The sequence below is a fragment of the Poecile atricapillus genome, chromosome Z, assembly GCF_030490865.1.
Source record: "Poecile atricapillus isolate bPoeAtr1 chromosome Z, bPoeAtr1.hap1, whole genome shotgun sequence".
NCBI classification, from domain to species: domain Eukaryota; kingdom Metazoa; phylum Chordata; class Aves; order Passeriformes; family Paridae; genus Poecile; species Poecile atricapillus.
In genome coordinates, this window is record NC_081289.1 from 25,796,989 (window position 1) to 25,823,359 (window position 26,371).

Genomic DNA, 26,371 nt, shown 5'->3' on the forward strand with positions numbered 1-26,371 from the left:
GCCCCGCCCCGGGAGGCCCCGCCCGGCCGGGCGGTGGGAGCCCCGGCGGCGGCGGCGGCGGAGGTGGGAGCGGCCGCCCCGATGTCGGGTCCGCGGGGCGCCCTGCAAGCCTGGTGCCGCCGGCAGTGCGAGGGCTACCGCGGCGTGGAGATCCGCGACCTCAGCACCTCCTTCCGCGACGGACTGGCCTTCTGCGCCATCCTGCACCGCCACCGGCCCGACCTCCTGTGAGTGCAGGCCGCGCCTCGCCCGCCGCTCGGACGGGGCGCCGCGGGGCTCCGGCTGCCGCCCGCGGGCGCTGCTGGCAGAAGGAGCCGGGGCGCGGAAGGTTGGGGCGCGGGACCGCCGGGACCCCGCTTGCTGGAGGGGTTGGGCCGCCTGTGCCCAGCAGCGATCACGGGGGGCTCACAGGGGTTTGGGGGGGATATAGGCGCCGTGGGAAACGTCTCCAGGCAGGCTGGCAGGGAAGCTCCCTGAGCACGGACATGAGGGGCTCAGAGAGCGGATGTGTCTCCGTTGTACTGATGCGCTGAAGAAGATGCTGTCGAGAAATAGTTGAGTGCTGGAAGTGAAGGATTCCATCTTCGCAGGCAGTGCTCAAAGGCAGGTTGGATGGGGTTCTGAACAACTTGGTCTAGTGGAAGGTGTCCCTGCCCACTGCAGCAGGGTTGGAACCAGATGATCTTTCAGGTCTCTTCCAAGCCAAACTATTCTATCACTCTGTGTTTCAGCAAAAGACCTTCTGACCTGGTCCTGCAGACCTTTCAAGGTCAGGGTTATAAGAAGTTGTGTGATTTAAGGCTGGTGAGAGCGTGGAGGTGGACTAGGTCCATACACCCAAATGGGAGCAGTGCCTACCAGAGGAGAGGCATAGTGTTGGTATCTGGGTACAGGGATGCTTTGCCTCAGCAAGAGGTGAGCTTTCACACTTCGGGAGGGCCAGGGGCCTGCCCTGCACAGGGGCATTCCCAGCTGCCAAAGGCAGCCACTCTGAAATGTGTAGAGGCCTGGACCAGGTTGCTGCTTGCATTTGCTTCTAGCTTGTTTTCTCTGGGTGCCACAGTGAAAGCAGAAGGTAGCAAATGCCAGTAGAGGTATTGAGCCTCTCTAGCCTCCCCCAGCTTGGGTGTCTCTGAGGGGGAATGTGAGTTTCAGGAGGCAGACAGTGAGTTTGGGATTGCTTGGGGGCACTGTGTCAGGCTGGAGAAACTGGCTGAGCTGCTGGAAGGAATCTGCCCCAACCTGCCTGTGTGCCCCGGTGGTGCTGGGAATCTGGCGCCCATCTGCTCTAATCCTTGGTAGCCCTTGCAGGGCAGGTAGGCATCGCCCCACCTCGCTGTGCCTCCAGCGTGCACGTGCTCCTTTGCCTGCCACTAAAGACAGCAAGGGTTCTGCTCTGGGACTGGTGGCTCTTCCTTTGAGATTGCCCATATTGACCAAATTCTCTTTCCTGAGCTGGCCTCAGGAAGGCCTTTTGCCATGACAGCAGCCTCTGTCAGGCAGAGTGTTTACTATGACTCTGCTGTGGAGCAGTGATGTCCGTGAGAGGGTGAAACAGGCCGGTGTTCTTACAAGTTGAAGTGCAGCAGATAGGCTGGAAACTGAACTGCTGCCTGCTGTGTTTCAGGTGGTTGCCGCAAAATCCTCAGCATGGTGCTCTGGAATGACTGAGAGCCAAGACATACAGTGTCTTTGCATCACTCAGGGTCTTGAAGGAGCTGTGTGATCTTGTGTCCTGCAGCTCTTGGATGGATGGTATGGCTCACTCTGACTAGCTAGAAGGGAGCCTCTGAAAATGCTTCCAGTTGCAAGGCTGCTGTGTGGGAAGAGGCAAATAAGGGACAGGAACAGCTGCAATTATTAATTGTACTGTGCCATACTGTAAATGGCACAGTAACTGGGAACTGAAAAGCAGAGGTTCAGTAAAAGCTTATGATAAACACTACTAAAACCACCTGATGGTTTCCCATTAACCATATCTACCATCCCATTAAAGCAGAGGCTGCTGCTCTTAAGTGTCAGTGGGCTTAAATCTGCTCCTGGCAGATGTCCTAACTACATGTTTCACAGGTCCTCTGCACGAGCTGCACTGTAGAGACAAAGCCCAGGGCCTTACAAGGACATGGCATGCTGTAGAAGGATTTTCAGACGGCCGTCAGGAGAGTAGCATCATTTCATCTGATTCCAGCTTATTCAGCCTGTCCCGATTTGGAAGTGGGAAGATTGGATCAGAGGCAGTAAATCTCCTGACGGCAGGGGAAAAGTGGTTGCCCTTCTTTTCTTCTAAAGTGCTTTCAGTCAGCCCAGTAATGGGACTTGGCAGGGATCTGCGAGTGCGTTTCTGACCTTGTGTGGTCTTCCTGTGTGCGGGGCTCTCCTGGCCCGAACGAGACAGCTGCGCTGCTCCCCAAAGGCTGGAGTTCCCTGCTTCCTGATGGCTTCCCCTGGGATTGCAGAGAGGAGGAATGCGCACATCCATAGGAGAGCTGAGCTGAAGCTCTTCTCTACCTGTGTGACACCGCTCCTTTGCCACCCTGATTCCCTGGGCAGTGCTGCTGTGATAGCTGTCAGCCTGTCCCGGTTTTCTGACCTTCCCTGTTGTGCTGCTGTGCTGGGAGGGGACACACTGAGGAAGAGGCTGTCATGAAAGACCAAATGGGTAAGTGAGGCTGAGGTCAGTTTTCCACATGACCCCTGATTTGAACACAATCACTGTGGAATAAGGCAAGCGGCATCAAAGGGACACTGCCCTGGAGAGCTTTGGAGCAACTTGCGCAGAGCTCTTGTAAACACTGTAGGTTTGGGCTTTTTGAAAGACACAGACTGGAATTCCTCAGTGTCTACTGAATCCAGCTAAAGGTGCCTTGAGGTGACCACCAAGATCAAGCTGCATACCTGTAGGACCTGTGTGTTGAACCATGCAGATGAAAATCCCTGGCTCCACGACTGTAGGTACTTCACTTGGCTTTATTGCCTCGCTGTCCCAGTCAGGGAAATGGGAAACTTGGATTTAGCCTCTGACTGTGCTGCTGGCTGTGTGATCTGGAGTTGAGACATTTAATCTCTTCTCTTCCCTTTTCAGTTAAGCTGGCAACATCCAGACCAACTTGACAGTGGACTCTGGGGATTAATGAGTTTGTTTGCTCAGTGCTCTAGAAATCTGAAGCATGAAATTAGTGTTTACAAGGCATTTGCTACAGCTTAGTGAAGCAAAGAGCATCTTTCAGCGTCCCAAGCTGTACAGCCTCTCTGGTGCTCAGGGAAGGATCTTGGCATTCAGGGGTGAGAAGAATACAGGAGTATGGCACATGCCTTTGAAGTGCTGGGAGAGATGGAGGCTTGAGAAAACAGGAGATGAGAGCTGTTTTAGAAACGCTGTTTTGTGTCCCTAGAGCCATGGGTTTTGTTACAGGCAGGATCACAAATCTTGTTTGTTCCTTCCCATGTACTGCCTGCATTTCCCTGACAAGACCTGGAAAGCTGAATGGCTTATTATGTGGCACTGCTTAAAGTGCTCATGATTTATATTTGAGGAATCCAGGAATTTGCTCTGGTTTTAGCTGTACGGCACACCCTTCCCCCTTCCCTGGATCTGCTGTGCTCCCTGGCAGCTGCCCTAAACCCTGGAGTGCTTAGTGGCTCTGCATGTATCTAATTAGGTAAGTGCTTGGGATGTTATTTGCATGGAAATATTACTCCAGGATATGGTACGACACTGGGGTTTGCTGAGTCAAGACAGTTGTTCAGCTGGGATAGCCAGAGTTCCTACATCCAGTCCCTGGGACGGGTATGTTGGCAGGAGAGGAGCCTGAGCAGGGCTGGATGAAAGACTGCTGAGATCAGGGCAAGGAAATAATGTGACATGCAGCCACGTCACAGAATTGCGAGATGGCAAGTTCTGGGCTCTCTGCAGAGGAGACAGTTTATAGAGAGGAAAGGGTGAGTCTGGAGTGACTTTCTCCATGCCTGAGAGGCCGTGCTCCTTGCACATTGGTACTGGGAGCTTGCCTGGGGCCACAGGGATGCCACGTGACCAAATGGCATATGGGAGTGCTCATGTCAGGAGCTATACAGGTCAGTGTGGTCCTGCTTGGCTTATCAGAGAGGGAGCTGGAAAATGCAGTGGAGAGGAACTGAATAAACTGATCCCTGGGGCCTTGTGCTGATGGACTTCAACGTCTCAGGTAAAGCTGAGTGTGCAGTCCTACATTAGTGGAAAAGAATCTTCTATTCCCTTGCTGCTTGGTACCTTGATACCTCTTGAGCTTCATTCACATCCTCTCTGCTGGCATCTGCTTTTCCTAATGGAGTTGCCTTGGTTTGCTAAAACAGCTTTGGTTCACTGGGGCAGAGTGGAATGAACATGATGTTTTGTCTGTCAGATAATATTCGCCCAGCCCACCAAGGAGTCTTTGAGCTTCCAGCTACACCACTCCCATATCCTGAAAGTGAAGGCATTCAAAATGAAGGTCATGAATGTTTAGAGGGCAGTTGATATATAACTTTGCTGTCATTGCTTCTCCTGTGTTCCAAGTTGGCATTTTTTTTAAAGAGAAAAAAAAAATACTGCAAGGTTAAAGGAATTCTCTTGGCAAAAACAAACCAAAAATTTAGGGAAAAAACCATCCCCCAGTGGAGACTAGTTATAATTACAAAAATGGCAGTGGTTTGACATAGGCTGCAGCTGAAGCCTTTGCTCACCAGCATGTGAAGAAGGAAAAGTTGTGGTATTTTGAGCAGTCTGAGCTCTGTACATGTATTCACATGGGCTTTCAGGAAGGTAACAGAGCTGAACATCCAGCCCACGTTTCTGTGTGTCTGCTGCATTTGCTCCCACAGCAGCGAGCGGCTGCAGCTTCGTTCGTCTGTGAGGAAACGGCACCAGCAGCCTCTTGCTTTTGAACGGAGGAAGTGTAATTTTATGGTGGTGTAGGCAGCCGGGAAAACCTTCCTGAGCTCGTCACAGACTTCCTCTGCAGCTTTGGGAAAGCTCCATGAGCGGCTTCGAGCAGGGGCTGGGGGCCCTGCCATGTGGCGCCAGGACGGGTTGTGTCGGTGCTGTAGGAACAGACAATCAAATCCAGAGGGGGATGGAAGAAGGAGGTTCCCATAGCCCCTCTCCGCAGGTGCGTGGTGCCACCTCACCTGGATCCTGCACACCACCTTTGGGGTGGGGAATGCATTCCCCCGTCTAGTCTGAATTGTCCTTCTGTCTTGATCTCCCAAGCTTCACGTCTCTGTGGTCCACTGGGGTGGCTTTGCTTGACCCTAGACCTCTATGGGCTGTGTCCTCCCATGAATCCAGCTAGCAGGCACAGCGGGCTGCTGCATGAGGGGGTTTTTTGTAACAAAGCTGAGATCCTTGGCAGGAAGGAGCTGTAAGCAGTGCAGCATGATGCTGTTTTCACACATTATACCCACACACACATGCAAAAGGCATAACTCCTTCCTGCATTTCTCCCCCTCTTTTGAAAGCCTGCAGACTGCTTTAACTGTCCACCCTCTGCTTCCCTGGTGAAGGCAGCTGATCAGTCCCTGTGGCCAGGCTGAACCCCCAAAGGGCTTCCGGGCAACAAGTGAAATGGGTTGAAACAAATGAATCCCCTGGGTTGGAGACTGCTGGGATTCCTCTGTGTGCCCTGAGCACCTTGCATTCGGCTCCAAGGGCTGCAGCTGAGGACAGTTTGTTGGGCACTGTGAATGTTTACGGGAAAGCAAGGACAGACGTGCAGTTTAAGATCTTCTGTGTCACCCCAAATTCCTTGAGGTGGTGCACGGAGGTTTGTCTAAGGACCCTCACAGAGCCACCTGAAAGAAAGCCTTCTTTGTCTTGAGGTGAGAAATCTGTATCCCATCCTCCACTGTTGTGCCAGTGGCCTTGGAAAAGCAAGTTTGGGGTCATGTCGTGCACTCTTTGGTGCAGCAGTGCATGGTGCTAATTGAAACATGGCCCTGGTATTTCTGCAGTCTTTAATCTCAAGGGTAGAAGCAGGTAACAAGAGACAAAAATGACATTTTAATTTCCTGGTCACCACCCATTTGGGACTCGCTTTCTTTTTTTAATTGCAATTTCCCTTTAGTTTCCTTGTCCCGTTACAACCTGAAATCTGCTTTGCCAAGGCTTTGTTTATCTAGGATCTTATGTGTTGAGTTGTTGTAAGGTTGACTGTCCTGGCAATACATGTGATGGCATAGGGGCACTTTTCCTCTGCACTTCATGTGGCTATTTTCTGCTTTCTCATTTCAGAGACTTTGATTCGCTCTCCAAGGATGACGTCTATGAAAACAATCGCTTGGTAAGTGCCCATTCTGCAATGCACAGAAGGAAGAAGTGATGTGAGAATGACTAGATGGAGGTCATGTGGTGTGGGAGGAATTTGTGACAGTGCTGGGGGTATAAGAAATATCTGTGTTTATAAGTAACTGGCATGACCTTCTCTGGAAACAAGGGAATCTGAAATATCAGCTTCCTGCCTGGTTATCCTAATAGTTGCCAAGACAACATCTCAGGTGAAGATTTACATGGTACAACATCTTCTTGACTTCAGTTGTTCCAGATTTGCAGGCAGTGGAAGCAGGAAGCTAGTTTTACTTCGGGCATCAACAGAGAGGAAAATCATGCTAGATCCTGGTCTGCAGTGTTCCCTTCCTCCTTGGGACAGCTGGAGCCAGTAGCAGAAGCAGGCAGTGTGGAATGGGGAGGTGCCCAGCCCCAGGGGCTAGTGGGAGGACAGAGCAGCAGTAGTCCTGTTTTTTTAAAATGAGAGAAAGACCTAATTGCTGCAGGCTCCATCTGATAGTCTGTGTAAAGGCATGGCCCATCACCTTCCCAAGATGAGTTATGCTACATACAAATATCTTAAGGTTGGATGTCGAGGATGAGGTCAGACTCTTCAGTGGTGCCCAGAAACAGGAGAAGAGGCAATGGGTACAAACTGAATTACAGGAATTCCTCAGCTGAATATAAGGAAAAACATTTTTTACTGTGAGGGTGGCAGGGCACTGGGATTTCCTATATCCTTTCCTATACCAGTTGGCCCCTTTCAGTCATTAGCAGCTTTTTCCATTCAAGACCCACACAATGGGTATCTTGTCCTATTAGAGATCTCTTAGGTGGGGTCTCTTCACTCCTTGTTGCTTGTAGCCTTGTGTTCAGTAAGACTCAGTCCAGACAACTGGCTTAAAGCCAGGCTGAGCAGAGCAGGATGTCCATGGGGGCACTTTTACACCACTAGTTACTGCAAATATCCATTTTCTTTGTTCTCCATTCCTTTCCTTTGTACCTCACACCCTGTACAGCACACTGTGCCCTAGACACTAGGCACCTTCAGTCTTTACCCACACCCAGTATCTTTACTTGTGCACCTGGTACCTCACCATTCAGTGCCCAAACCACTCTCATATCCTCCTGGCTTACCTCTCTTCAGTCGCTGCCACAGTCTTCCACCCCCATCCCTGGGAAAGCAATGTGGGTACGCTGCCCTTGGCTCAGCAGAGGGATGGCCAGTGTAGAAACAGTAATCCACACACACTGCTAAGTGGGAAACTCTCCAACATTTTTTTCCTCCTCCATTCCTTCCTTTTGGGTAGCCATATATACAGTTGGAGGAGGTGGATGGACTTATCACAGTGTCCTTGTTCCTTCTTGCTGAGACACAGAAAAGTACTGAAAGTACTGGCTTGTGCATGGCAGGGTACTGGATGTTGAGCTGGGATGGCTCTGCTGATTGTGGGAGGGGAAGGTGTGGCACCGCAGAGCATGAAAGGACGGGCAGTCAGTGTTTCCGTGGGGTGAGCATTTGGGGTGCCTGGGGATGCTGCTCAGTAGAGCTCAGTGTCACTGGAAGTAGCTGCCAGCCCTTGGCCCTTTGTGGTGCCAGCCAAGACTCTGCCAGGCTCTTGCGTGAGCACTGCTTGTTGAGCTGAAAAAACACTGCTTGTTGTTTTGGTTTTTTTTTTCAGTGAAAACTTGAAGGGAACCTTGCTTCTGTTGCTACTTTATTTAGTCAAGCAGCATGTCTGGAAGCCTCTGTCCATAAGGGATGTCATAGGCTCACTATTTAACCCTCCCTGGGGTCCTTCCAATTTGATATTTCTGTTGTTTTTCATGAAGCATCAGTTTTCTTTCCTTAATGTCTCTGTGCTGTTCCTGCAGGCCTTTGAGTTGGCAGAGCGGGAGCTGGGCATCCCAGCCCTGCTAGATCCCAATGATATGGTCTCCATGAAAGTCCCCGACTGCCTCAGCATCATGACTTACGTGTCTCAGTACTACAACCATTTCAACAACCCCAGCCAAGGTGAGTATCCTCCCAGCCCTCAGGCATCCAGTTTGCCCCTGTTTGAGTACAGGAAACCCAGCACTGCCTTGTGCTTCCTCCTTCCTGTGGCAACTGGGAGCTGTGTTTGTGGAGAAAGGGAGAGGAGCAGGTAGTACCTGCCTCTCCTGCATCTTGCTGGTGCCCCTGAGGAAGGCCTGGAAGAGAGAGTGCGTTGGGGAGAGGTTTCACAAGAGGTGGGGGGTGATGTAACAGCTCAGGCTGTGGAAAAAGAAACGCCTTTCTCCTCCCTCTGTGCTGTATTGCTGCCAGCTTGGATTGGGCCACCACCCCTGGTGCTCACCAGAATCCTTTGTGATCTATTCTAACCCACTAAAATAGGAGAAAGCTAGATAGGAGTCTATCTACCACAGCTAATTTTTATCACATAGGTACATGTAAAGTGACTGGAGGACAGAATGAGTGGAGACAGGGTGGAATGTTTCAAATCAGCTCATCTGTCCCTACAACTGCAGCCTGAGCTATGTGTTCTGAGACAGCTCTTCCTAGGCATCTTTTGGCTGGGTGGAGATGAGAGCTCCAGGTCTCCTCTGTTTCTGTCTGTAGCCAAAACATCAGATAAATCTCTTCCACTTGTATGTGCTTCTCCAGGGATGCTGGTCTCCCAGCAAGGAATCCTGCTGGGGACTGGTGTGTGAGTTCCAGCCCTGACAGCAAGACAGCCTGGAAGCCCTGGGGCCCAGTGGGTCACAACAATACATCAGCAGCTACCCCAGCTGCTCTGGGCTTTGAGCGTTGCTCAGGGAGTCAATTACAAGGAAGCCAAGTAGCACGTGATGAGTAAATAAAATCACAGTGGGAGGCTGGTATCCCTGGGCCACAGAAGGGGATCCACAGCAGGCCGGGCTCTCTGGCAGCCTCACAGCTGACCCATTATTAGACTGTGTTTGTCTCTTCCACCTAAAATAAGCCCTGAAGTTTTGGGAGCGGCAGGTCTCATCCTATGTCACAAGGCTGGATGATTTTATTTTTTTTCCCCTCCCCTTCCCGCACATGGGTGGTGTGAGTCACTACTGTTCTCCATGCCTGATCCTCCTTCCCTCTTGCCTCCAGCCAGCGTCCCTCCGCCTATGAAGCGACCAACTGCTGCCTCCTCTCCTCCTCTGCTGTCCCACAAGACGCCCATGGCTGAGGTTGAGAGTCCTTCAGCACCACAGGTACCTAATTTCTTGATCCAAAGACAGCATGAGGCAGTGGTACCCCCTGCACTGCGGGTGATGAGATGGGAAAAAGCCTGTCACAGAGCCATGGATCTCTGCAGGGGCCTGAGGGGTGTTTGGGATTTTGTTTCCTTGTGGAATCTAACTGAGAGTAATTTTTTTCTATGAGTCTGTGGACTGTAATTTGTCCATGGCAGGCAAGAGGTTGGGTAGGTTGGCACCAGATGGTTCCTTGAACCACCCAGGGTACAAACACTCTCCTTCCTGTGTGGGGATAACCCTGTAGATGAGGAAAGAGCACGAATGTGGGACTAGAAGATATCTATATATATATATATAAATATAGATATATATAGATATATATCTTCTAGCAGAAAATATACCTTTTATTTCAGGTTTTAGCAGTTGTCTGGAATGGGACCTTTTTCAATGTTTTGCAGGTGCATGGGGTATAGATTAGTCCCTTCCACAGCCCTTCAGCTGTAGATAGGGCCAAGGCACCTTTTGGAGTGTCCCCTTCTAATTTGGGAAGAGGCAGTCTGACTGTGCCTGGGCTTGAGGGCAGCTGTTCTGTGCATTGTCAGCCCCTGAGGTCAGCCTCTGAGCTGTGCCACGAGTCCTCAGCGATGGGCCTTGCACAGGGAGCAGCTGCTCTGGAAAATCCATGGTCTGAGGAGCAGTTGTGGCCCCCATCCTGAGCTGCCTGTGCGTTGTGTCCCAGGATGATGTCCCCTCGGAGCAGTCCCAGCGCAGCACGCTCAGCAGCACCTGCGCAGCCTGCCAGCAGCACGTCCACCTGGTGCAGCGCTACCTGGCCGAGGGCAAGCTCTACCACCGCCAGTGCTTCAGGTATGTCGTGGCCAGGCCTGGTGGGGTGGCCTCTCTCCTCAGCAGACCGGGGGTCTGTGGCCTGCTGCACTCCATCTTCGAGTGTCTGCATCCCTGGGAAACAAGGAACATGAACAGCACTGCTTACAATGAGAGTGAAGATGTTCCATTTGCCTGCCAGCCCTCTGTCCCAGAGGTCTGGCCAGCCCCTAGTGTCCCTGTGCTCCATTCTTATCCTGCTCCCTGCCTCCCTTGCTGACTTGTGCTTTCCCACTTCACTTATTTGGAATCCCAGCCTCATGACCTTCTCCCACCTCCATAAAAAAGGATGCTCTGCCTCTTTACCACCTGCCTATCCAGGACCATCCCCCTTCACCTTCCACTGAGGTCTGAGCCATGACATCATCCTACAGACCTCCTTCCACCTACACTCCACATCCTCAACTGGATATACAGGCTTCCATGCTGCCTGGGTGGTGCTGAGCTCCCAGGGAGCACGTGGAGAGCTGCAGACTGTTAACAAACTGAGGAATGAGGGTTTACACGTCAGCAGCTCTGTGGTTACTCCCTGAGTGCAGGTCCTTACCTGCAGCACCTGTGAAATCATTTCACTTTGCTTTCCCTGCTGTGATGATGAAGAAATGAGATCTCTCCTGTGGGCCACAGGACAAGGGTTGGCATCTGAGGACAGAAGCATTGAACCACTGGGAAGATGTGGGCAGGCTCGTTCACCTGTCTGAGGCAGTTGGGGATGTGCTGTAGAAACTGTCACAGGAAGGGAGCTGAGCTGGGGCCCATCAGGCTTCCCATCTGCAGCTGGGACAAAAGCAGGAGTTTTGGAGTGCAGGTGCAACATTCCCACTGTCCTCATGGGCCAGGAATAGAAGTGCCATGTCTGTCATGGCACAGCTCATGGCTCTTCAGACTGTGCAGGGAGATCCCTGTAATTTTATCACAAATGTTTTGTCTTCTGATTATTTTCTTGTCTATTTTCTGTTTTGGTTGGGTTTTTTTCCTGTGCTGATTCATGGACAGTATTTGGTCAGAAATGTCCTGTGGCAGTGGTTCCCGTGGGCTGATGGAGATAAACCCAAAGCAAATCACTTTCTCCCCTTGTCTGAGCACTCCACCTCCTCATTTCATCATACCCCTTCTCTCTAGAGACCCTATGTCCTCACACTTCTGCTCTCCAATTCAAAGGAAATCCCAGTCAACTGGACGCCCAGAGCAAAATTCCTTGCCAAAATGATCTGCTGGCAGTATAGGGCAGCCAGCTGCTGCAAGCACCAGGTATTCAGACAAGAAGGAACAAGCTTGGTTTTCATGGGAGTGCTTGATCAGCCCCTTGCCTCTGGCTGTCTTTCATGTATGCCGTCCACCTCCCTTCCCAGGTGGAGAAGGACTGACTTCGTTGCCAGTCACGCTTGCTCCTGGAGGGCTTCATTAGGAAGCATTCAGAGGCTTGGGCGGGGGAAGAGTGGATGATCCAAGGAGATGTGGCAGAGAGCAAAGGACAGGGAAGCTATTAGCCCAGTTTCAACAGGCAAGGCAGAGTGTAAAAATGGCTGCCAAGTGTCCACTTGTCCTTCCAGCCAAGTGCTGTGGTCTGGCTGGATGCCATGGTCAGCATTACTGAGGCTGAGCATGAGACCAGGCCAAGCTTGTGTGTTCCTTCTCCTGAATACTCTGGAAGCCTCCAATGTAGTAATTTCCTGAGCTGAAGTTGATGTGATTTTATTTAACAATCAGCATTGGGGAGCAGTTGTTTTACAAATGTATCTGACAGTTCTTTAACTTGCCAGGACCCTTGGCCCCCACAAGGTGGCCCATAGCCTCCCTGTGCCAGTTCTGAACCAGTTACTCCGTAATTCCAGTTGATATTCACTGTTTTCATGTCTGTGAATGGTTGATGCCTCTCCCCATTCCAAGTGTGGAAACCACACCATATCCCAGTACCAACTGTCACCCTTCCACTTCTATTACATCCTTTCTGAGATGAAGGAAGAACCCAAATGCATGCAGTATTTGAGTTGTGAACTTGCCATGTTCCTACAGTGGCCTGGTTACATTTCTCTACTTCTTTTCCAAATTACTTCCCCAAGGGCACTCTGGGATTTAATAGCAGGGGTAAGGACTAATTCTGTGTCCCTACAAGGGTGTTCTAAGTGTGTTGCCTTCTGTGAGGGGCAGGATGGCATCCCCCATCTCATGGTGCTCTCTCTTCTCATTGACAGGTGTAAGGAATGCTCCAGCACGCTGCTCCCAGGGTCGTACAAGCCTGGGTCAGAGGCAGGGACTTTTGTCTGCACACAGCATCGTGGTAAATTGGCCATGAGCGGGAAGGCAGAGAGGAGGCCCAGCCCAGACCGACAGTCACCAGAGCTAAGAACTGAGACTGGGGCTGACATCATGGGAGAGAATGCCCTCCAGGCAGGAGCAGAGGTGGGGAAGGATGATGGTGACTCCCAGGAGAGTGTGGCAGAGACCCCTATGCCTACAGAGGGCCTTGCTGGCCCAGCAGAGAAGGACAGCACAGCCAGCAAAGCAGAGACACCAACATCCCCTGCTCACGCTGGCAGTGGGGCACCTGTCTCCCAAACTCCCCCCAGGCCTCCAGTCCCCAGCAAACCTGCAGGGCTCACCCAGGACAAAGCCAGCTCGCTGGATGGACGGCTCAGAGACTCACGTCCCACCCCAGCCCCAAGGAAGGCCACCGATGCGTCTGTCCTCTCCCCTCCAACCTCCCACCCTGTCCCCCGGCCCAGGTCCACTCTTCAGGGCGAGGGCAGCGAGTGTGGGCCCGGCATGGTGAACGGTAAGAGGGCACTCTGGTGGCAGGGGTTACCCTCCACATCTTCAGTGGCTGAGGTGGTTGGCTGCAGGTTGGCTGAGTTCCTTCTTTGCAGCCTGACACTCTTCTTCCTCCAAATAAATCTTGGGCTCAGACACCAGGTCTTTGATTGCCAGCAATTGCCAGCCATCCCCATAGCAAGGAGAGCAGCACTAGTTTTCCTGTTTCTCTGCTCCCTTGTGTTTCTCCAGAGCTCTCCAAAGGCAGCAAGCCAGTGTGGAGGGAAGATGGTAGAGCTGGAGGAGTTTGCAGGTGTGGGAACAGAGGGGCATGTCAATTCTCCAGGTGCAGCTCCCAGGGCGAAGTGGGTGGAAAAAGGCAAAGGGGATGTTTGGGGTTAGCTGGCTGCATCGACTGTGGGAGAAATGCCATGAGGTCTTCAGTGACTGGGAATAGCCACCTTCCTGTGGGAAGGTACTGAAGAGGGGCCTCATGTTGATTTAACCTCTTTTTTCATGTCCTTTTGGCGTTACGACAGTCTGACTTTGTGTCTTTCTAGGTCGTGTACCTGAACCCAGCCCCCCTGTCCCAAAACCTCGAGGGAGACCCTGCTCCTCTGATCGGTATGTCCCTCTGTTTGCAGAGAAACTCCATAGCAGGGCGGGGCTATGGGGACAACACAGCTGTGGTCTTCTCTCCCACCTCCATCAGCTCCTGCTCTTAGGAGGATGTAGGCTTTGACCAGGTTCTTTTTCTAATAGGTGCTAGCCCAGCATGGTCAGGCTGACAGTGTTCATCCTTACCTCCCAGGGCATTTGTCTCTTATTGTAAAGAGTTTGAGAGCTTCAGAAAGGTGTTCCATGCCACAGGCAGATTGCCAAATGCCTTCTGGAATGGCCCTGCTTGTGGGTGCTGAGAAGGGGACGTTTGTCTGCCTTGTGGAGAGTTTGTCCTGGGAAAGGTGGGAAGACCAGCTATCTCCATAAAGCTCAGCCTTTACCACTGCTTAGCAGATGGAGGCTGTAATATTCTGACACCAAAACACTGGGCCCAGCAGGCAAGTCAGGCAGGCTGTGTTTCCCTAAGGCCCATAGGTTTGCCCACAGAGAGTGAGACGCTGTGTCTGGGGAAGCCTAGGGCCATCCTTGGATGAGAAAGCTGCTTCTGCATGGGAGACATCCTGCTCCATCCTTCCTTTCCCCCAAGGGCTAAGTCCCTCTCCAGTGCCTTTGCCACTGCACCTTTTCTCTGCCATCTCGATTTCTCTTTCTCTTTCTCTTTCTCTTCTACCAGTGGTGGAGCAGCTGCTGCAAGAGCCAAGGACCCGCCATGGATGGCCTTAGTGCAAGCAGAGCCCAAGAAGAAGCCAGCTCCCCCTCCTCCCCCAGGCAACAGCCATGAGACTCCAAGTAGGACTTCAGAGGAGGAGGATGGGGAGGAGGTGGGGAAAGCCAGGAGTGAGGAGAGCAGGTCTGATACCACAGAGCCCAAACCGTACAACCCCTTTGAGGAAGAGGATGAGGAGGAAGTGGAAAGTGCTGACACCCAAAAGAGCACACCTGAGCAGGAGCAGAGCGAGACTGCTGCCAAACCTCTCCACCCCTGGTATGGCATCACTCCTACCAGCAGTCCAAAGGCAAAGAAGCGGCCAGCTCCACGAGCCCCCAATGCTTCCCCACTAGGTGAGCTTCTTCCTGCTCCTTTATCACTCCTCTGCAGCCCCTGTGCATCCCCGTGGAGGTTCCCCTTCCCAGGTGCCTCTACATCACCCTGGCAGGCCAGGCCTTTATGCAGTGATGGTTGCATTAGCTTGTTTTAGCCATGTCCTCTCTACCCACTGGAGCGCGGCGTTTGCAGGCAAGATTTTATGCTGACCCTTGTCTCCAAGGGTGTATGCCACCCTCCCCTTCTGTCCTGGCTGTCCCTTCATTCCTCCCTGAGCTCTCCCATTGCTTTGCAGCCCACCACCCCATCTCCAGGCTGTCACACTCTGAGCCATCATCCTCCACCCCGTCGCCAGCTCTCAGCCTCGAAAGCATCAACTCTGAGAGTTCAGCCAAGGTGCTGGGAGACACTGATGAGGCCTCAGTGCCCAAAAGCTCCTCTGAGCCCACTGTGCACATGCCAGCTGCCGCCAAGACTTCCAGCATGGATGCGCCGCTGGCCAGCGTCTCCTCCAGTGAAAGCCCTGCTATCCCAGCCAGCCTCTCCACCAACTCCTCTTCCTCCTCCAGCAAGCTGGCCAGCCTCAGTGGGGAGATGCAGCCCAACACCCTGCACACCAGCAGGAGCATCTCCACTGGCAGCCTAAAGACCAGCCCCAGCCGGCTGCCCCCCAAGCCTCCAGCTGGGGCTAGCCCTACACCCATCCTCTTGGTTTCAGATGGGGGTTCTGGGAGCCCCAAGACATCTTCCTCACCTAAACCACAGCTGAAGGTGAGGTGATGACCTTCTCCCCATCCAGATCACAGGCTTTTCTTCCCCATCCATCACTCGGTCACAGGGGATCTGTGAGTCCAGGCTTGCCCCTTTGGTAGGCTTGATGTGTGACCCCCTGAAAGCAAGCTTCAAGCCTGTGTTAAATGGTGGCTCTGCTTGTACTCTGCCTACCCCATGTGCTAGAGAAGAGGCAGGATTTCATGTAGTCTGAGCAAATAGGAGGGCAACCATGAAGGAAAATATTTCAGCATGCTTGTGAGAGAGAGCTGGGAAACATGTCAAACAGGAGCGCAGCTATTTTTTTGACTAGGTGCTTGTGGAGATGAGTGCTGTGTTCCTCCTTTAGGAGGCTGTGGGGCAGGACAAATTCTAGCACTGCCCTGTCTGCTCATTCCCAACTGTTGGGATCCCTTCCCTTCCCTGGATGCACACGTATCTGCATTTGTCTGCCCTCTCCAGTCTTCCTGCAAAGAGAACCCCTTCAATCGGAAGCCATCACCTGCTGCCTCCCCCTCGGCAAAGAAACCTCCCAAGGGCTCCAAGCCTGTGCGTCCTCCTGCACCTGGCCACGGCTTCCCACTGATCAAACGCAAGGTAAAAGGGCCCCTGGGAGCAAGGAGGGAAAAGCCGGCTCTGTGCTATCCCCCAGGGCTGGAGCAGTCTGCAGGCACCCTGCTGATGCATGTGTGGGAAGGGATTGCAGCAGGTGGCCGTGGCTGGGGAGGAGGGTGTGTAAGCTACAGCGTGTTCATTAAAGCACCATGGTCTTCCTTTGCTCCAGAGTGGGGTGGGGATTTCAGATCCATGCTTCGATGGAATATTTTGTTGTCCCCCTGCCCTTGTTAGTGTTGACCGACCTCTGGATTACCCCTGGGAACTGGAGTCTGGTGGTAATGAAAGTGTCTTATTTATGGCTTGGCAGGTGCAGACAGATCAGTACATCCCTGAAGAAGACATCTATGGGGAGATGGATGCCATTGAGCATCAGCTGGATGAGCTGGAGCACCGTGGGGTGGCCTTGGAGGAAAAACTGCGCAGTGCTGAGAATGGTGTGTGGGTTGGGCTGTCTGTGGGTGTGGGGCAGGACAGACCCTAGGGCTGCCCTCTTACTCCCTGCTGATGCTGGGGTTGGAAGAGCACATGAGGCTGTGCTGGCCTACAAGATTGGTCACAACCTTACCCTGAACATGGAGATGTCCCTAGAATGGAAACAGGTGAGAGGAGAGATAGGGTCTCTCTGGGCCTCAGAAATAGGCTGAGGTTGGGTTGGCTCTAGCCCAGTGCCCCTCCCCTGGCTTGGCAGAGGCCAGCCTTTTGCAGGGTGATGGGATCCACCAGGGCTGGGAATGGCTCTGAATTGTCCCTTTGCTTGGCAGACAACTCTGAAGACAGCCTGCTTGTGGACTGGTTCAAACTCATCCATGAGAAGCACATGCTGGTGCGCCACGAATCAGAGCTCATCTACATGTAAGTGTGTGCAGGCGTGTGGAGAGGCACTGATACTCTCTTGGGGAACCCTTTTTCAGCCCTCCTGAAATGGTGCTTCCAGGGGAGATCCTGACAGGGTCTTCTTGCCTAAAAAAGAGAGGGAGTAAGGGCAAGAAAATCTGTCCAGATGCACTGAGAACTGACCCACAGCACGTCACCAGAGCCTCTGCAGTATCTGCTCCAGGAAGGCCTTGAGCAGCCAGGCCTGGTCCTTACTGGTCCTTGGCTCCCTGGCTATACAGGACAAGATCAGAATCTTGATTGTTCTTTCCAAGCTCACTCTGTACTTTGGGATGGTGTTCTGCCTCTCTGGAGCCTTCAGTGCTTCCCAACATTTCCTCCTTCCTTTGCAGCTTCAAGCAGCAGAACCTGGAGCAGCGGCAGTCAGACGTGGAGTATGAACTGCGGTGCCTCCTCAACAAGCCAGGTAAAGCACCACTCTGGGTGTGCTTACCCCTTTTTTCATAGAATCACAGAATATATTGAGTTGGAAGGCACCCACAAGGATAATTTTTCCCCTTGGCATCATCTCCCCTGTCTCTAGGGGCTTTGTAGGGATGCCAATGCAATCAACTGGCTCTAGAGGCTCTGTCCCACCTCAGTGTATGTCCCAGCCTTGTGCAGAGACGTGCTTCTTTTGTCCCCATGGAATGCCACATGCAGGGCTCTGTCCCCACAGCACTAGTAACCCAACTGGCCCTGCAACATGGCAGGGTAGAGGGGATTGTGCTGGAGATCTCTGCCCTGAAGCTCTGCATTTCGGTGCTCCTTCAGCCATGTAATTGCCTGTCCTTCCCTGGGGTTTGGCTGGGTAGAGAAGGACTGGACCGACGAGGACCGAGGGAGGGAGAAGGTGCTGATGCAGGAGCTGGTGACCATCATTGAGCAGAGGAATGCCATTGTGAACTGCCTGGATGAGGACCGGCAGAGGTGAGTGAGGAATGGGGTGGGCTGGGGGAGAAGGGAAAAGCACAGCCTGTCTGACTCAGCTCCACATGAGCGCCTCGCAGGGGTGTCCCAAGATGTCCATGTTGCTGACGTCTTTCCCAGGCTTCCCAGTCCTTGTCTCTTTGAATGCTTTGTGTGGGAAAGACAGGACAGCACGTGCAGCATGTGGGATTTATTCTGCTGGTTGCAAATGCTTACAAGACAGTGATGGATCTGCCCCTCTATGGCTTCTAAGTAGGAGGCTCTCTAGCCTGAAACAATACAGCAGCTGTTTTCAGGGCTGAATTCCTGACCTCTTTCCCATTCTTTCTTTCAGAGAAGAGGAGGAGGATAAAATGTTGGAAGCCATGATTAAAAGGAAAGGTAAGAAACAAATGGGAAGCTTTTTGGAGTGATGTTTTCACTGCTGACCCCAGTAAGGGGCAACACGAGACATTTGTGAAATTGCTTGCAGGGGAGATTGAATCTATTCTGTGTAGACTGGGGAGACTTTCCTGGAGGGCCAATAAAGTTAGAGGCACAGTTGTGCTGCACACCCCTGTTATCAGAAAAAGTGTGCAGGCAGTGGAGGGCTTTGATTCATGGCTCTCACCCTTGCCCATTGTCATGAGTGTGTTTGTACAACTATTGACATCCCACAGTAACAACCTCCCTTTGCAACCCCAGAATTTCACAAGGAGACGGAGACCGAGAGCAAGAAGAAAGGCAAATTCAAGCCTATGAAGGTGCTTAAGCTGCTGGGCAACAAGCATGATTCCAAGAGCAAGTCACCCAAGGAAAAAAGCTAGAGCAGGGGAACACCAGCATTGGGAGGGAACCCTGACTCGCCTCTCCCTGGCCCTGGCTCGCCTCTCCCCTGCTCCCTCCTCAGGCACCAGAGCTGCCACCCCAGGGAGATGCCAGCCCTCAGCCCAGAGTGGGTGAGAATGACCAAAGCCCTCCCCTTCCTGAGGCTGTGGGGGAGCATGACCATACCCTCCATGAAGCCTTGTTAACAAGGCGGGGAGAAGATGGATTTGCTTTTCAGATACGTTACCCAATTGTGTGCTCTTGTCATTAACTGAGAACAAGCAAAGGAGTTTCGTGTTTGTGGGAAAACTTGCACTAACTGCACCCCTTCCCTTCTCCCGCTCTAACTGTGACAGTTCCACGTGCCTCTGACTTTTGCCAGGAGGGGACTGGGCCTCCCTGTCCCTCCCTGCCTGCCCACTCTTGTCCCTTTTCTGTCCCATTTTTAACTTCAGGAGAAAACTGACATTAGAATCAGGATCCTTTGGGTTTTACTGGCCTAAACTAAAAGGTTAAGAAAATACTCCTGCATCATAAGGCTCTAGAGCCATAGCCAAAAAAAGAAGCGGTGCCCTATTTATTTTGAGCTGTCCCCTCCCTCGTGTGCCAGGGGTGGGTGGGCTCCGTCCCAAGGCTGAGAGGACCCAAGGGGACGGTGTACAGCTGCTAGGATGTAGCTCACGTGCCCTACTCAGGAACCCCACTGCTGCTAAACACTGCTGACTCTGCTGCCTTCCTGGGGAGGGAAGACCTGTTCCTTTTCCAGGCAAGGGCAGAAAAGCTCAAGCTTGACTGAGTGCCAGCAAGGGGCACTAAGCTTGTGTCCCTGCTCACCAGTGCCACCCTTGAGCGGCAGGGGAGAGAGGCACGGTCACAACTGACCTTTACCCAGCTTCACCTGTGTATACTTTAAAAGTGTGCAGATGTGGCTGGTTATTTTTTACACCTTCTTTACTAGATGAATTCAAACCCATCCAAGAACTTTAAACCCCTTATTTTATTTGTCATGTGTGTGTGTGTGTGTACATCAGAGGAGAGGAGGGAATAAGGGGGCAGTGTTCTTCCAACCATCCCTTCTTCCTTCCATTTTTGTTTCCTGCCTTCACTTCCAAGATGATGAGTTATTTATTGAATTATTGGATCAGTCTGAATTAGAGTTTCATGGGTGTTTGGTTGGTCAGCTATTCATCATGCCTTCTCATTAGCAAATTAGACATAACCAGCCCTGAGCCATCTGCTGCAGTCTCTTCTAAAAACCCAACAGGCTTTAGCCAAAATGCTCTCAGAGCAGTGCCTTGCAAGGTGGCTGGTGTAGCATTCTGGAGAGGGATCCTCATTTCCCAAAACCAGAGGGACCCAAGCCCCTCCTCAATCCCAGCGTGGCCCCCATGGCTGGGAGCTGGCCAGTCCAGCCCTGTGCTGGTAATGCCATCTCACCCTTGCCATACACAGCAGGCTGATGAGGAGCAGCGATAGGGGCGGGGAGATCCCAAAGCACAACTCTTTTCTGAGGAGAATAAAACTGCTTTAGAGCCTGCTGTCACATCACTGTTGCCAAAGGCCATTGGGATTGCTGCAGCCTGACACCCCTTGGCCCTGCGCCTGGTCAGCAGTTTGATTTGTAAATTATACTGTACTAACCCCATGACTTCCATTCACCTGAGCAGAAATAAAAGAAACATTGGATTTAAAAAGTGATTGTGGATTAGGTTTCTGATTCCTTTGTGCACTTATGCTGTCCCACGGCCAGGGCATGCTGCCTGGCTTTGGGAAGTGCCTGAGTATTGCTAAGAAGCAGAGGATGAGATCTTAAGGAAATTGGAAACTGGATGTTATGCTGGGATTTGCACAGGAAAAGAGGGACATCGTGCTTCAGCCTGCTGGAGGACAGAGGTTCAGGTATTTATGAGGTGAGCAAACAGCCATTTCTAGTCTCTGTGGGAATAGAGTGGCTATTCTGTATACCGTGCTTTCAGGAACCAAAAAAATCGCAGCAAAGAGCAGCGGGCACTGGGCTGAAATCCCCTGTCCCTGCTCAGCACAGCTGGGGCTGCCACCAGAGGTTTGCTGATGCTTAAGGTCACAGCCACAGTGACCTGCAGAAATGCCAAGGGCTTGTGATTGCACCAGGCTGTGCAGCTGCATTTCCTCCAGAGATATTCCTGGAGTCACGGGGTCAGGAGTGAGCAGGTTACAGGTGTGGTGGCAGCGTGTTACCATCATGCTGTCATGAGAAACCTCCACCTCTGGGCAGATGGGAAGGAATGACATTTCTATGGATGGATTGCTGTACTCTGAGGCACTGCACAGGCAAGAAAAAGGCTCTGCTTTATCATGTTTTGGGAGCCATTGCTATGTATTTTCATGTCTTTAATATTACTGAGCAAGAAGGGATCCAGTGTGTGGGAAGGATTTTACAACTTCTGTTGCTGTTTTATGTACAAATTGGTCCTGCCTTCTAGTTTCAGGCAACAGATGGTGCTGCCCCCTCTTTGGAAACAGTCACAGACCGGCCTCCAATGCCGACAGTCTGGGAAGAATAGGTGGGAACAAATTGCACTTGTGTTTTGCCCTTGGCCTAGTCTTGGAGATTGGATTTGTTCCCAACAGGGAAGGCTTTTGTCATATTTCTCATTTCCTCACTTCTCTTCTTGTCAATGATCTCCATCTCATGCAATTTCTGCAAAGTACAAATGGAGAGAGCTGAGCAGGGAGAAAACCAGCAGCTTTTTTTCACTTCTTTTGCCAGTCTTAAGAACAAAAGCTCTATTTTCCTGATAAAGTTACATGCAGAGATGGAAAGAAAGCTGAAAAACTTCTATCCACCATTCCCCAAATTCATGCCTGAGCTGTGCCATGAAGGGAAGCAGCTCTTTGGCCGCTTCCCTGCTCAGATATCCTGACACACAGGATTCCCTCCATGCACTGTTCAGCCAAGGCCCTTGCATACCTGTGAGATTTCAGTGAGGATGATCCCTTGATACTTCTTACCCTGTCCTAGAGCTTCCATCTCTGCCAGGAATTCTCTCCTCTCTTGAATTTCATTCATCACTGGTGGATAAGAGAAAGAATTGTAGAAACAGCATGCAGCCAAAAGGCAAGAAAACAGGTTTGTGTCTAGATCTGAACTCCCAATTTCCTAGTTCTGCTTGTACAGCAGACCCACCAAGGCAGTGCGATAGCTGCTGTAACATTCACCTTGCTGAACATGTCATCACAATACATCAGTAGTCCCTTACATAAAGGGAAATGTCCCTTCTGCCCAACTTACCACCCCCTGACTCCCAGGAACAACAGTTTTCTAGTTTTCTTTATGTAGACAGTTCTCTTTTGCTTGTGAGCAATTTAACCAGTCTGTGGATGGAGACGGAACCTGCTGTTGAGGTTCATTAACTGACACACAACACCCAGTGACTGCAACCATCCAAGACCAGGCATGGATCATCAGCTGCTGCTTTGCAGCACAGACCTGCAGCCAGCTGATCCAAATCCTGTCACAGATGTGTCAAGGACAACATTCAGCTTGTGACAAGTGTTAGAGGCAACCAAGCGTGTGTGCAACCAGCTGCACTGGCTCCCTGCAGCAGGGACCAAAGCACCCCTTCTGTACACATAATTCTGGCATTGCCCGTCTTTGTGCTGCCCTGGCTGGCAAAAGGCTGGTAGGGCTGTACACACACATTGAAGATTCAAGCACAGAGAGGTATTTGGCAGGGTTTTGCTATCACTGTACACTCTACAAGCCAAAGTCTTTTACTGCTTCAAATTCTGCTTGATATTGAAGCTTTGCTAATATAACTGCTGTGATCCTGGAGTGGAAGGGCCCAAACTGTGGTCAGGCTGTCAAGTGACCTGGTCTGTGTTGAGTCAGGCTTGCTGGGAAAGGGACCAGCAGCACCTGAGCTTGCTTCCCAGATATCCCTGCACATCCCTAGGCTATTCCCCTGCCAGCAGGGTGCATTTTGTGCTGGCAGCCCAGAGAGCTATCTGCCAGCCAACCTCAGCAACATAAGCTCTGTGAGGATGGCTGGATCAGTGTCACAGCAGTGAGTCTTTTCTCTTGGAAACTGGGCTTTGTGGCTGCTCCTGTAATGGGCTTCATGTTACACAGTGTAACGGGCAACACAGCCTGCCACCCCAGCCCTAGGAGGGAGCTGGCTTCCCAGGCTTCCTGCCTGCCTCCCTCCTGAGGACATGAAGACATACATTCTTCAAACTGGTCAGGCGCAGCTATCTCCTCTTCCTTTTTCTGAACGAACACCTGCTTCACCTTGTCCTCTACCTCATCCTTCCCTGTTGCTAAGATGTTTTGAAGTCTTCTCTTCTCCTTTTCCAAATCTCCTGTGAATGCCAAAGGAAAAAAATATATTTATCAGCACATCTCCTCATGGAGGAGCCTGACCACACTGCTTCCCTAACTGTGCCAGAGAAGTGTTTCATTAATGTCAGTCCATCCCTGGACTGTGTGGAAGCACCACACAGGTGTACAGAGCCCACCAAACCAACATCAGAGCTGTGGTTTCACATTTATGTGCTAGAAAATCACCTAGTGCTCTGTTCTTGCTCAAGGACTGTGCAGGTCCCTAACACCTGTCACCTCCCCGCCAGCTGGCAGGCAGAAGTCAGCGAGCACTTACAGCAGATGCTCCCTCAGAGATCCATTTCTGAAGCATCTTTGAAGAGCGAGAGTGTGAGGACATGGAGCAATTCAGATACACTGCCACCGCTGAGATTGAGGCAGGGGATGGACAGGAGGGGAAGAGAGGCTGAGAGGCTCCAGGCATCACCATGGATTTATTAGCAATGTTTACTGACTTACGTATGGGCTGTGGCTTGAATTTCTCTCGGGTGTAGGCATCTTCTGCCTGGCAGACCTTGGCAGGTCGGAGAAGCGGTCTAGCTGGAAGCCTGCATGGCTGACAGGCTGCTGGGTAGGAAACATGCACTGGCTGTTTGCTGGACGGGGGGAATCTCTGAAGGGGCAGGGCATCGCCTCCTGGGAGACAAACCAAAACAGCAAATCAGGCAGAGGGGACTCTGGATGGATGGCTCCAGGCCACTGCCAGCAGATCTACCTGTTAATCCATAGTAGCATGACAAACGAAGGCCCCCGTGCCCCAGATGTCTCACCCTGGTCACTGGGCACGACAGACTGCGGTCCAAGTCGCACCGTTGCGCCTTGGTTCCCGGCTGACCCGTGGGGACAGCTCGACCCGTTTGTCCCCATGTGTCAGCAGCTGCTGTGCTGCTGTTTTAAAGCATTTGCCCATCCGAGCAGGCTGTGGGCGAACACCCAAGTCTCCAGCCGAGATGCAAAAGCTCCTCAGCACAGCACAGCAGCGGGCAGGAGAGCCGGGGGGGCTTCACTCACGTTTCACATAGTCCATCAGGTATCGCTTCTGAGAATGCGTCAGATGCAGCTCCTCCATCGTGGCTAAAAACACAACGTGTGCATGAAGAGGCAGCAGAGCCGGCCTGGGGAACCCGCCCTGGGGTCACCACCCCTCACAACCCCAACCCGAAGGGGAAGATGCGGGTTTGGGAGACTCCAGCCGGGGCGGCGACACCAGCCACGGCCCTGTCCGGTTGCCGGACCGCGGTGGGACGCTCTACTTCGGGGCGAGGCACTGTGGGCGGGACCCCGGCCCGCTCCGCCGTTACCTCTCACTAGCTCCCGAGTTCCTGTGCTGTACCGAGCCGGCCTGCCCATGGGCGAGCCCCAGCCGCGGCCCGGGATCCCCGCCGCCTCCATCGCGACGGGCGGCGACCGGGCGGGGAGGGTGAAGCGGCGGCGGTCGGCATGGCAACGGCGCCGGGTCACTTCCGGTAGCGTCACGACAACACCCGGAAGTGGCTCCCGGAAGTGCGGGGCGGGGGGCGCCGGGCCGGCAACATGTCCGACAACGAGGACAAGTGAGAGCGGGGCGGCCGAGGGGAAGGAGGGGAGGCGGCGCGGCGCGCCTCGGAGCGCCTCGGGGCGGGGCGGGTGGGGGCGGCCCGGCCCCAAGTGCGACGCGTGTGTCCCTCCCGCAGCTTTGACGGGGATGACTTCGACGATGTGGAGGAGGATGAGGGCCTGGAGGACCTGGAGAACGCGGAGGAGGTGGGTGCCCCGTGGCGCGCTGCCCTGGCCGGCCCAGGCAGGCTCTGCCGGGCCCGCAGGGTCGCGTCGCGGCCTGGCTGGGCGGCTGCTGTGGTTGGGGAGGCCTCGGTGTCTCCTCCCACACCGGGTGCGGCTGAGCAGCGGCGCGGGTCTGTTCCCACCAGGAGGGACAGGAGAACGTGGAGATTCTGCCCTCGGGAGAGCGGCAGCAGGCAAACCAGAAGCGGATCACGACCCCCTACATGACCAAGTACGAGCGAGCCAGAGTCCTGGGCACTCGTGCTCTCCAGATAGCGTGAGTATTGCCCACAGTGGCCCCAGCACTGCCGCAGCTGCACCTCCCTTTACACTGATAAGTGCTTTCCCCTTCCCTTAAAAATTCCTAGGTCTTCTGAATCCTTTGTGTGACTTCTGAGCTTGCACGTCACCCTCTGGTCAGCAGTGATGCACAGGACTGTGGGGCTCTTAGTTGCACCTGAAGTCTCTGTGTCTCTCCTTGCCTGAAACTGTGCTGCTTGTGCATGAAGAGGGAGCATTTAGTAGCCACAACGAGTTGTCCTAGGTCACAGACAAAATTACCAGGGAATGGGTCAAGACAGTTCAGGTTTCTGTATTTCCTAAGAGAGCTAGCATGGACTTGAAAGTTCATAACTGGTTTGTAAAAGGTAATGTTGGAGGGAGAGAAGCTTCAAAACAGCTTCAGTTGATAACACAATTGGGTTATAGGAATTGGGAGTGGAGAAGCCAAGCTGAAATTCGTTCTAAATGCAGTTGCATTGTGGGGAGCTGTAAGTGTTTTAAAGTATTGGCAATAATAAGGCCTTATTTCTAATAGACAATAACATTTAGAACTTACTTCAAGTGCTGCCAAGGCCTCCTGCTTGTAATCAATTTGCCTTTTTAGACTTGTTTTAATAATAAATATTAAAAATTGTTGCGCTTTTTGAAAAACTACCTTTTGAGTGAGATTGTTAGACAGTGGCAAAGGTTTCATCTCTTGGTTATAGCCACCTTGAAAATGAGGCTTCTCTTGTGCATGATTGAGAGGCAGCCAAGCTGTTCTGTGAAGCTGTTTTGTGCATGTTCTTTCGGTTGGTGAAAGGCAAGAAAAATGGGGGGAGGTGACTTGGGCCCGTGCCAGGCCTTTAATCCAAAACACTCTGGTACCTGCTTCTGCTTACCTGCATCTTCTGCTTTCAGTGCTGAACCCAGACCAGCAGCAGCCCTGTGGCCTCACCCACACATAGAACATAACGTGAGCTTGCTTTGCCACCACTGTCCAGTGGATGGGTGTAGTCACAAGCCTTTGCAAAATGATTAATTTTTTTCTTATGAGATGTAAAATGCCCTGTAAATCCAGCCCCTCTTTTTCCCTGGAAGAGAAAGAGAGGCCTGGAAGCTGTGAGCAAGTCAGAATGTGAGAGATGCGTTGGAGTTGTAGGAGGCCTGCTCATTTTACAGCAATTCCACCCTTTTCATTAGATTAATT

General features: G+C 52.3%; 3 protein-coding genes across 6 annotated transcripts in view; 2 read left to right on the forward strand and 1 right to left on the reverse strand.

Annotated features, from left to right (window-relative positions):
* On the forward strand, nt 1–20,083 carry LOC131592703 (MICAL-like protein 1). Its single transcript, XM_058864408.1, has 16 exons — nt 1–227; nt 6,248–6,296; nt 8,156–8,297; nt 9,390–9,493; nt 10,218–10,345; nt 12,559–13,139; nt 13,675–13,738; nt 14,409–14,797; nt 15,076–15,551; nt 16,014–16,148; nt 16,477–16,603; nt 16,931–17,021; nt 17,396–17,469; nt 17,858–17,972; nt 18,307–18,353; nt 18,657–20,083. Exons 1-16 carry the CDS (start codon nt 82–84, stop codon nt 18,776–18,778), a joined length of 2,790 nt encoding a protein of 929 aa, XP_058720391.1. The 5' UTR covers nt 1–81; the 3' UTR covers nt 18,779–20,083.
* Nucleotides 10,325–24,663, reverse strand: LOC131592714 (UPF0193 protein EVG1-like). 4 transcript variants are annotated; one of them, XM_058864429.1, is made up of 6 exons: nt 24,441–24,572; nt 24,151–24,213; nt 23,599–23,775; nt 22,986–23,120; nt 21,730–21,830; nt 10,325–10,438 (listed from the first exon to the last, which is right to left on the reverse strand). In XM_058864429.1, exons 1-6 carry the CDS (start codon nt 24,529–24,531, stop codon nt 10,325–10,327), a joined length of 681 nt encoding a protein of 226 aa, XP_058720412.1. In that variant the 5' UTR covers nt 24,532–24,572. The 4 variants fall into 4 exon arrangements, with proteins under 4 accessions (XP_058720412.1, XP_058720411.1, XP_058720408.1 ...); XM_058864425.1 differs by lacking the exon at nt 10,325–10,438 and adding an exon at nt 20,602–21,459 and having other exon boundaries at nt 24,441–24,663; XM_058864428.1 differs by lacking the exon at nt 22,986–23,120 and having other exon boundaries at nt 24,441–24,663.
* Nucleotides 24,566–26,371, forward strand: part of LOC131592716 (DNA-directed RNA polymerases I, II, and III subunit RPABC2) — a 3,999-nt gene continuing 2,193 nt past the window's right edge. Inside the window, exons 1-3 of the mRNA XM_058864431.1 lie at nt 24,566–24,692; nt 24,813–24,882; nt 25,047–25,177. Coding sequence (XP_058720414.1) covers nt 24,673–24,692; nt 24,813–24,882; nt 25,047–25,177 — 221 coding nt within the window. The 5' untranslated portion in view covers nt 24,566–24,672. The remainder of the gene's footprint in view (nt 24,693–24,812; nt 24,883–25,046; nt 25,178–26,371) is intronic.